The sequence below is a fragment of the Ipomoea nil genome, unplaced genomic scaffold, assembly GCF_001879475.1.
Source record: "Ipomoea nil cultivar Tokyo-kokei standard unplaced genomic scaffold, Asagao_1.1 scaffold0382, whole genome shotgun sequence".
Classification (NCBI taxonomy): domain Eukaryota; kingdom Viridiplantae; phylum Streptophyta; class Magnoliopsida; order Solanales; family Convolvulaceae; genus Ipomoea; species Ipomoea nil.
In genome coordinates this window covers 78,762-89,828 of record NW_017616810.1, presented here as the reverse complement: position 1 = coordinate 89,828, position 11,067 = coordinate 78,762, and the positions used below count along the sequence as shown (strand labels likewise).

General features: G+C 33.1%; 1 protein-coding gene across 2 annotated transcripts; it reads right to left on the bottom strand.

The window, feature by feature from the left end:
* Positions 1-5,216: 5,216 nt before the first annotated feature.
* On the bottom strand, positions 5,217-10,670 carry LOC109172058 (mitogen-activated protein kinase homolog NTF4). Of its 2 annotated transcripts, none has more exons than XM_019321217.1 (7): positions 10,532-10,670; positions 10,172-10,416; positions 9,927-10,056; positions 8,586-8,723; positions 7,668-8,000; positions 6,212-6,392; positions 5,217-5,624 (listed from the first exon to the last, which is right to left on the bottom strand). In XM_019321217.1, the coding sequence occupies exons 2-7, from the start codon at positions 10,411-10,413 to the stop codon at positions 5,449-5,451; spliced, it is 1,200 nt and encodes a 399-aa protein (XP_019176762.1). In that variant the 5' UTR covers positions 10,414-10,416; positions 10,532-10,670; the 3' UTR covers positions 5,217-5,448. The 2 variants fall into 2 exon arrangements, with proteins under 2 accessions (XP_019176762.1, XP_019176761.1); XM_019321216.1 differs by having other exon boundaries at positions 10,542-10,669.
* Between the last annotated feature and the right edge of the window lie 397 nt (positions 10,671-11,067).

The window sequence follows — 11,067 nt, the reverse complement described above, 5'->3', positions numbered from 1 at the left end:
TACTGAGCATAACCACAATATTTTCTATATTAGGCACATATCACTCAACATGATATGCAATAGGATTAAGATTTAATCTTGGAAAAGGCCTTTTAACTATTAATATCAAATTATCAAGGTTGTTGCTACATATCCCAAATTTAGAGCATCTAAAAACATGGCTTGACGCAAGGCTCATCTACTTACAAGTAGTTAATGAACTTAAAGTATTGTCTCTCTTATTATCAACACACTCATATATGGATAATAAAATAAATCAAATGAGAGAATATTCATTTCGTAAAAACAAGAATTGAAGGTTCCAATCCAAACTCATAGCCATACATATAATATTTATACATAAATAATTGCATAGATTTCAAAAATTAAAATGCACAAAAAAGGAACCAATAGTACCGTTCATCGGAGGTATGATGGCGAGTCGTGAGATAACGCGTTGTAATTTGACCTTTGATTAGCCAAAGTTAATCAGAATAGTTGTACGGTAATGAGCAGTAGATTTGTATGCAAAATAATAAAAACAAAAAAAAAAAAGAAAAAGAAAAAAAGAAATTGAGATAAGAGAAGAACACAAGACGTAGAATTCCAAAAAGGCTCTATAATTATTAAATCTTCAACATGAATATATATACATAACCATACAACCCTTCATATCTTTCAACATAAAGAAGGGAGTAAATAAAGTCAAATAAAACATCTTATGAATAATGGCCATCAATGTTATATTTATAACAATGTTCTTATATAATGCCTATAAATCAACTGGTAACCCACCACTTGTGCAAAATTTTAAAACCATAATATTAGCTAGACATTTTTTATATATTGTAAAGGTGGTAGGCAATAGTTATTGGACTGTAGTCCACATAAATGTATGGACCACGATTCAAAAAGGACATCATTTTACGTAATTTTTTTATACACGATCCGCTGCAACATACATTTTTATAACTCATAATGTACATTATTCTAAAATATAATATACATTATTCTAAATCATAATGTATGTTATTTTAAAACATAATGTACATTATATTATTCCAGAAGTTTCATTATTCTAACACGTAATGTTCATTATTATAACACATAAAATATATTATTCTAACACCTAATGTACATTATTTTTACTCATAATATTCATGATGTTGTTTTGAACTGTGGTCCACAATGCTAGATGGACCATGGTCCACACAATAATTTGCCAGTAGTAGGTTAATGGAAAATACTACATGTACTTCCATTTCTACTCTTAACTTTTACTGTCACGCACACCAATTTTTGATATAAACATTTGTATTGGGACCCACATATGAATCTATATAAAAAAGTAATCAATCAATGTCTATTACATCAAGAAATAAAATTTAAAAAGTATGATTTAAGAGTTTATGTAGTAGAACTCTCGGTTAATTGGGGATTCATTTGGATTGGGTCAAAACTTATGACAAAAGGTGGATTGGGTCAAAACTGACATATATAACTGGCAACTTTTTCTTCTTCTTATTATTATTTATTTATTTTAACATAGAGACTAAATGGAATGAAATTAGATCAAATTATTGAAATATTGACAAAATATAGGATAAAATTAACAAAAAAAAAAAAAAAAAAAAAAAAGAAGGAGCCAAATCGATACTTTTGCTTCAAAGGTTTCCGAAAAGGATCAGAGTTGTTGAAAAATTAAAGAGTTATAAAAATAATTTTAGACATACTAAAAATGAAGAGAAAAATAGTACAAAAGGAGAATTATGATTAAAAACAAATAGGCAGACCGTGTATAGTCACTTTTGATTTTACATTATTAGGTTATTTTCACAATTGGTTTTTTTTTTTTTTTTTTTTTTTTTTTTTTTTTTTTGAAGGCTTCACAATTGGTTCTTAAGTACTATTTTGTTGGGTTGGGTTTCCCTCCTATGTGAAAAATAGCTCATGTTTGGACCAAGTATTTTTGTACCCACTATATAGTTTTTGTTGAGCCCTAATTATTATTATATTATATATAATAATAATAACATTTTAGGGAATATAAGAAGTTGGATTGATGGAAGAGTTATGTTGCTCTTTAAAGCATGCATGTGAAAGGTTAAAAGAATTTATTTTCTTTATCCCTTCACATTCCCATTTTGGTAATATAAAAGAAGCAAAACATTCTTCTTCAACATTACTACACACATGATATTGATTCGGCAGTAGTGCAAGACAGTAGTGAGCAGTGAAACAAAGCCAAGATTCTTTTGCTTCTTTTGTCTCCTTGGCCGGTCTTGTGAGGACATTCTCCACTACTTTTAGCGGCACGACGGCAGCGTGTTCGGCGGGCTTTGTCACACTTTTGATGCATGGATTTGTCGTGAGGTTTGCCGAAGCTCTTGGGTGTTTTCTTCATCAAATATTTGAAGAGGTCAGCTTGTTTGTTCCAGGCATCGTTTTGGGTAATCTCGTAATACTTTTATTCTTTTCACCTTACTCGTGGTGGTTGAATATTTTAAGTACGAGTTTGTATCCTTTTAAGGTCTGTGAAACATTATAGAAGTCTCTGGCCTAGAATTGTTGTATTTGATGATTTTTAGGGTGTTTGGTTCGGGTGGTAGCCAGCAACTTTGTACCTAAGATTTGTGATAGTGGAGTTATCGATGGTGGTGGTCCGTGGTTTTTCCCCGTGGTTTTGGGGTTTTCCACGTAAATCTTGTATCCCTTGCATTGTTATTTATTTTGGGCTATTGTGTTATCTCGTGTTTGTGGACCGTGTCCGGGTCTGTGATTTTCATTGTCACAGGAAGTGGGATTTTTCCCAACATATTTTTGCTATATTTGGTGCATAACTTTTTTTTTTTGAATGCTACTGACTCTATTACATTGTAGTATCTGTTCAGAGGTCACTACATGTCATCTGAGCACAAGGTGCTTGACGTATAACTTTTATTTATTTATTTATTTGTAACATTTAGTTCTCCTAATCAAAATTTTGAGATAAAATTATTACAATTCATCACAATTTAACTTAAAATCATATCAACTTGAACATTTTGATACTCTTGTGCACAAATGTATGATTTTGAACTGAAAATGTGATTCATTCGAATTGTTTTTAACCAAAGATTTGGTCAAAAGGACCAAATATAGTTTTAAAAATTTAAAAATAAAACGTGGACTAAATATATCAATAATAATACTTAAGAGTCAAATATGGATGTGACATTATAGTCGTGAGACTAACTCAGTAAAGTAGAAATAATTCTAGTTAAACTTAGTTCTGTTTATTAAGTGTTTTTGTGGTTATGCTAAGAATTCAAACTGCTTTGGTACAATTATTAAATTAACATTAAAAAAAAAAAAAAAAAGATCAAGAAATGATGCCCGCTTTTGGTAAAATTTACTCAGATGATCAAAACCATAGATTAAATAATTCATTATTTAAATGTTTGAAAGAAGTTATAAATTGTAAATTATACTGTGTTGCTTTTGTTTAAGTCAATAATTTAAGAATGATTTGAAGTAAATTATGGATTATTCAGTTTTCACAATCCATTATTGTCTAATAATCTATTCACATGATTTGCTTAAACAAAAGTTAAAAAAGTTAAGCATAATTTAAGATCTTATTAATCATGCTAAAAGTCAAATATTAATAAGCAGACACCTTTATATGTAATAATAAGGTTGTACTAGACATGAATGGACATGCCTGTCATTCACATACTCTTGATATCGATAGGTAAATTGCAATTTTTGAACTATACTTGAATATATTTATAATTAATTTATTATAAATAATATATTATGCTTAAATAAATGATATTATAATTTTCTCAAATACTCTAATGTTTTAATTATTTTCTTGTCAGATTAATTAAAATGGTTATTTAATTAATTTTGATAAAAATATTTAATATTTTAATTGATAGTAAATTACAATGCACCATATCAAATGATCTTGTGGTCTAGTGGCATAAAGTGACTCTCAAATGGAAAGTGGGTTCAACTTTTTGTCCTTCAATAAGTTGAGGAAGTAGTATATGAACAAAATATTAACCAAAATATAGTAATAAACTAAAAATTCAGCATCAAGGACTAAAGCATAATTTTTCTATTTGATTCATTTTCTTAAAAATAAACATATTATTTGTAATTGTTGGGCATCGGCCGAGTTGGCCGATTCAGCCCCTGCTCGATTCGAGATGTGGCGTTGTAGCTTGATTCATTTTCTTAAAAATAAACATATTATTTGTAATTGTTAGACGTCGGCCGAGTTGGCCGATTCAGCCCCTGCTCGATTCGAGACGTGGCGTTGTAGCTTGATTCATTTTCTTAAAAATAAACATATTATTTGTAATTGTTGGGCGTCGGCCGGGTTGGCCGAGTTCAGCCCTTGCTCGATTCGAGACGTGGCGTTGTGGCTTAACATGGAGGGATGTGGTTAAATGGTTAATGTCTACCCACTTAGAACTTTGTGGTTAAGCGTGCTTAACTTACGGTAGTCATAAGATGGGTGACCCCTCAGATTCAACAATTGGTATTAGAATCGAGGTCACGGGTTCGAATCGATGGCGAGGCGAAAGTCGAGTCCAATCTCAGACGGGATGTGGGCTTAGGTCGGGCTAAGTTCAGAGGGATGATGGACGCGTAGGCTAAAGACCAAGTCAGGCATGCCGCGCAACTGGGCTTTGAGACTAGGCTTTGGTATTCAAAGGTTGTTGCAGGTGCTGGGATACCATGGAGCTATATGGTTAAATGGTTAATGCCCACCTATTTAACTTACCGCAGTCACAGGATGATTAATGCCCACCTACTTATCTTACCGCAATCACAAGATGGGTGACCTGTGGAAAGTCATGATGGTAGTGTAGTAGTAATAATAATTTAGAAACTAGCTGGGAAAGAGATAAGAGATGAGATAGAAGATAAATACAGAAAAATAAAAAATTTGAAAAATATCTTTCGATTAAAAATTTAAAAAAGACATTTTTCGTCAAATTAAACATTTTTTCTATTGACTAAAACAAATATTTTTTCTTTTACTTTATTTTTTTTAGGTGCACTCAGAGTTTCCACCAACGGAGACACGACTAATCCCCTAGCTAAATTGTAGGAATAAAATGAATTATAACACTACGGACATAATAAAAAAGAAATAGAGAAGGTTAAACAGCAGCCTTGCGAACAAAGGTAAAAATGATACAGATAACATTTATGGACATGCCAACTAATCAGCTATCTAGCTGACTTCAACAAATATAACACATACATAGCTTACCTGCCTCATTCATACAACAACAGATTTTTAAGACCCAAATTCTCTAATGATTGAATGTTTAAATGCCAGAGCTATCACTATCTCGGGTGTTCAGTAGCAATGGCGTGCACATATATATACACACAGATGAGAATAATGATCAGATGGATAAAACATGATAATACAAATACAACAAACATTCTACAATCATTGGTTCTTCACATGTGCAGATACTCGGGATTAAATGCAAGAGCCTCTCTGTAAATCAGCTCCTTCATTTGTTCCTCGGTGAGGGCATGCTGCTCGAAGTCGAAGCTAAAAGGATTCAAGCATGAAGGTTCATCGCTAATGTCGTGCAGAGACGTTAGGTAGGGATGTGCAAGTGCATTTTCAACTGAAGACAAAAAGCAAAAAAATGGAGGATTAATAAATTATCACAGAAAATTTTGATAGGCGTGTACTTCTTAAGCATAAACCCAATACAGAAAACAATAATCACTAGACTATTAGGCTATTAAACTCACATAATTATGTGCTAAATCACAAACAGTTTCAGGCATATAACCACATAAATTGGAAATAAAGCATTTAGTTGAATTTGTTAGGCAATAAACCTGTCTCAATAATGTAACATGCTATCGAATAAAGAAACTGAAACTATTTCAGAGTGTTTCTTATAGTGTCAGAAAGGTAACAAGTGTACTAGCATGAAAGACAATAAATAAGAAAAACATAAGTATTTATAGAGGAAACCAATACAATTTCCGGCTGGCAATCTTATACTGTCTCACTGGAGTCTGGACCAAATAAATTATTTAACATACTATGTACTGATAATTGAACTAAATATGCAGAGTAATATTGAAGCAGAGCAGCACACTTTCATATTCAGATGCATATATAATAACTTGAGAGTTGAGCCATATAAAGGAGACCCAAAAAAACTGATTCAAAATCTAAAAACTGGTTCTACCCACTGACCTGTTATTCTTTTTCTAGGATCAAATGTCAACATTTTCTCAACAAGATCAATAGCAGCAGGGTGCACATGGGGAAATTTTTCAGTAAATGACTGGCGACGGTATAGAGGAAGTTGACGGATATATCTTTTTGCATTGTCATTTAAGAACTCCATTTCAGCTTCTGAAGGAGTACCGATCAGCTGAAAAGTGTACCCCTAATCAAAATTTACTCAAGTAGAGATAATCACATTCGAAAATGATTTGCACTCTAGTAATGGGCATGTGCCATGCATTTTCCATTTTATCTTCCAAATGCTATCATCAAAACTAAAATTAGAAGCAAAGATTACAAAGACAAGGTCAATGAAGGACAGCCACTCACCAGATGTGTAAGTATAGGTAATCAGGAACAAGAAAAGGAGAACACAATATCATTAGTTATTGTCTATAAGCTCTAAATCTTCTAGTATCATTTTCTTTTTAGCTGTGGTGGAATTTATTTTATTCTTCTCTTTTTCAGAGTCTGCTTTGAAGATATGGATTTAAATTCCAAGAAACGACTACAAATAGGGTTCTTCAAAATTACAATATAGGCAAGGATCAAGGATGGCTAGTATCAAGTCAAAATTCTTAATTATTACGGAGTAGTCTAAGTATACTATATCTTTAGCTTGAGAGTTCTTTCCAATATAAAGCTGTTGCTCCAACTGCAACCCATCTGTGATTTTTCCTCATAACACATCCCCTAGAATAAATTCAAGTGAATACTCCTCTTGCTAAAATCCATGATTTTTCCCCCAGTTGTCCTTAGTATAAAAATTTCCATAAGGATTCAACTCTATTACAAATTTAAACACAATCCAGTTTCCATTTTATTAAATAAATCAAATGAATATTACATGTTTGATATGAAGTGCAACAAAGAGTTTGGGAATTGCTATTAACTATTAATGATGGTTGAATCCCTCCATCCCATTCATTTTGTTAAATTTGGCTTGTTGGTTTAAAAGCCTCTATCTTTAAATATTTTCTTACAATTGAAATTCCAATTCTTGAGGGAAGCAGTACTTTTTATGTATTTTTTTTTTTAATGCCTAATCTTTATTTTCATGAATTGAATTCATCATATCATAACTAAAGCCAAATTAGGTCAAATTGACCCAAGAATTCGGAAGCGCTCTTTCAGTAATTTGACTCAAATTCTCCATAACACATTCAGTTGACCCTAATCTTTAAAGTAATCAACTTTAAAAGGATTTAAATAGTATGTGTATGTCCGCAGTCAATAGTGGTATCTACCATTCAAGGCGAGTTGCTTCATGTCCCTTTCCATAGGCTCACCACTGTCTATGCCTAATTAACAATAACAGAAGGAATATGCAAAGATTGAGACTTGAGATTGATGATCATGATAATATTGACAGAATGATAGCCAATAAACTTTTAGACACAGCTTGTAGTGAAGGAAATGATACCTCCATAAGCAGACGTAACTGGTGCACGTGATCTCTGCCAGGGAACAAGGGCTTCCGATCCATCAATTCCATAAAAATGCAGCCTACTGACCATACATCAATTGCGGCAGTATAGTCAGAAGAATTTAACAACAGCTCAGGTGCCCGATACCATCTTGTTACTACATATTCAGTCATAAAATCTGTTTCAGAAGTGACACGAGCTAATCCAAAATCACATATCTTCAGATCACAATTGGCGTTTAACAGAAGATTGCTAGGCTTCAAGTCTCTATGCAAAACATTTGCAGAGTGTATATATTTCAACCCACGGAGAATCTGATACAAGAAATACTGCAGAAAAAGTGCACAAATGAGAAATGAATTGTTTACCACACACAAACAACATTGATGAATCACAATATGCATTCAAAGAGAAAAAGAAATGAAAAATTCGGAAGTCTTTGAAAAGATATACAAATACTCCATAGCTAATAACTTTAAGTGAAGAATTAGTGCTGCATCATTAATGGCAAACATTCTGTAGTATATGCCACTTGTTTTAAAACTAGTGCTCAACTTAAAAAAATCTCCAGTCTAGATGGGCACAAAAGCAGTTTTTTTCCAGCATCTTTTCAGTATTGCCTCTATTATTTACTTTAGATTTTATTTAGATCCTCAACTTTCTTCACTTTCCTGGCCCATTCATTACTCATAAATAAGTATCCTTTATTTTGTATCAAACCTGCATGTGTTTCCAGAAACAAATTCAAGCATTCAAATGAAATTCATCCCAGAGGGAGAGAAATTATTTCTACAGATTGCTTATTATGAGTCAGAGACTCAGAAATCAAATAATTGTACTTTTCTAGTGAGTTGCGCTGAAGTCAAATAATTAATGTTGAACATCTTAGAGAATGTCAATATCCAAACTTAAACCTGACAGTGTTCCTCTGACAAGCCTTGATTGGAGCGAATAATTTGATGGAGATCAGTGTCCATAAGCTCATATGCAATATATACATCATTGAATGACTCTCTTTGCGGTGGTGGTATTATATCTCTTATTCCAACAATCTGCAAGATAAAGGCAAGATTAGATAGAAGAATCAGTAGCAAAGGAGTTTTACTCTTTCTTGACGAGGCTTTCATAGTGCTTTGAGTCTTTAGAAAATGATATATTAATGAAAAAGGGCAGCCCCTTTCAAAGTTCACTATCAACTCTTCATTTTCAACTTATTAATGGATTTCCATCTAATGTAAATGTCTGCACAAGTTGATAAACCCTTTCTGTTCTGGAATGCTTTGTATTTTAGCTTTGACTGTTCTTAATGCGCTTACTATTCTAGTATTCTAAAATGCTTTAGGCCCTCTTTAGTAGAATGGTAAATTTTCCATTAATTTTTTCCCCTTCTCCATTATCCAAAAGTGGAGCAACTTGGAGAGGGTGAGAGAGAGAGAGAGGAAAAAAAAAGGTCCTGTTTACCTTCAAAGCAAGCGTGAACTGTGGAAAACACTGTTCACCCGTGTTTTATTTGGAAAACTCCTTCCAGTGTTTTCCAACATTCAATAGGAAGTTGGAAAAATGAAAAACAATATAGACTTGAACACAAACTCCATTTTTTTCCAATTTCTTCCCATTTTCCATTCTCCAAAAGTTGACCAAATTGGAGGAGAAAAAAAACATGTGTACCTTCAAAACACGGGTGGTGTTTTATTTGGATAACTCCTTCCCGTGTTTTCCAACATTCAATAGAAGTTGGAAAAAGGAAAAACAATATCCACTTGAAGACAAAATCCATTTTTCCAATAAGAAAAAAAAAATTTGAGCTTTTACTGTTTGAATCTTCTCCATATGTCATCATATATAAAGGCAAGTGCAAAAGGTATTGACCAAATGATATTGGAAAGTTTGTTTTGAGAGCATGTATGATGGCTTTATGATGTTTTGATATATTGTACAAGATACTTACAATGCACAATACTGGACAAGGTTTATTTATAATTTAGGAAAGAAACTAGATTTTATTCAATGCTTAAGAAAGATTGGAAATTAAATCCATATCATCTTGTTGTCCCCTTTTCACTCAGAACTCAGAAGTACAGTCAATTGAGCTATTTAGTACACTCAATTGCTCACTGTCATTCAACCACATATGTAGCATAAACATTCAATTTTTTCTTGTTACTACTAAATTTAACTTGAACACAATTTAAACAGATAAATAAACACTGCAAATTGATAATCTATGCAAGGGTGTGTAGAGATGGTTCACCAACATTCTCGTGATCCATGTGGCGAAGCAGCTTAATCTCACGAAGAGTCCTCTTGGCATCAATTCTGTTATCAAATGCATTCGCAATTTTCTTCAGTGCTACGTGCTCGTTTGTTTCCGAATTCAAAGCAGAACTTCATTTCACCCCAAAAGAAAAATCAAAGTATCTATCAATCCCCCAATCGATCAACACATAGCTAAAAGGCAGCGTAAAATTACAGAAAAAAAAAATAGATTAGGGCAACTTACCAGACGATACCATAGGCGCCTTTGCCAATAGGCATGATGGGGGGCTTGTACTTGGCGGTGATCTCAAATACGTTGCCGAAGATGTTGTATTGGATGAATCTGCCGCCGTGGCTGAGCGTCGCCGGAATATTGTCGATCCCCATCATCTGTGGCGGCGGCGGCGGCGGTTGCTGGTCGGTCTGCTGCTGCGGAGCAGCCTCCGACATCAACGTATCCGCCGGCTGAGCTGAACCTCCGTCCATTTTCTCCTCCGCCAAAAATGCCAAACAACGATAATTGCAATTATTTTTGCTGAAAGAGTACTAAGGATAACAATAATACAACAAATTAAAATCGTAATTATAAACCCTAAATTAGAACTTTTATTCACTTCGCCCGTATATTTATGGAGCTGATAATCTGGCTATTATGCTAAGTTCCTCTGTCCCTTTCCCAGTTTCCCTCTTGTCAGGTCATTTGGTCAAAGAACTGATGTTCCAGGGATGTGTGATTTGCTACCTTAGCCCTTAAATCAGGAGTCCATCCTTTGACGTTTCTTTTGTTAAAATTCATTCTTCCAATCTTTTGTTAAAATTTATGCTCAGATGGCATGTAGTGACCTCTTCCACGTAGGAGGTCATGAAATCGTTGTGCTTTAGTATGTTGAAACAGAGACTATAATGTAATAGAGTCCGTAGCATTAAAAAAAAAAAAAAAGTTATGATATTTTTTTGGTACACCAAATAGGACACTTTTAAAACTTGAACAAAATAAAGAGAAAATCGTTCGCGACTTGAGTTTATGGTAAAAAAACGCAAGTTACAAACGAATTTCTCATTTTTTATTTATAATTGTTCTTTTTTTCACTTAAAATACGAGTCTCAAAATATATATGTTTTTGTTATATATTTTTGTAC

What these genes read in the sequence shown, in the direction of transcription:
- LOC109172058 (XM_019321217.1), bottom strand. Translation starts at nt 10,413, where the DNA reads ATGGACGGAGGTTCAGCTCAGCCGGCGGATACGTTGATGTCGGAGGCT. An exon ending in GCCACATGGATCACGAGAAT is followed by an intron (nt 8,724 to 9,926) that starts GTTGGTGAACCA and finishes TTTATCTTGCAG; the next exon opens with ATTGTTGGAATAAGAGATAT. An exon ending in AGTTACGTCTGCTTATGGAG is followed by an intron (nt 6,393 to 7,667) that starts GTATCATTTCCT and finishes TACACTTTTCAG; the next exon opens with CTGATCGGTACTCCTTCAGA.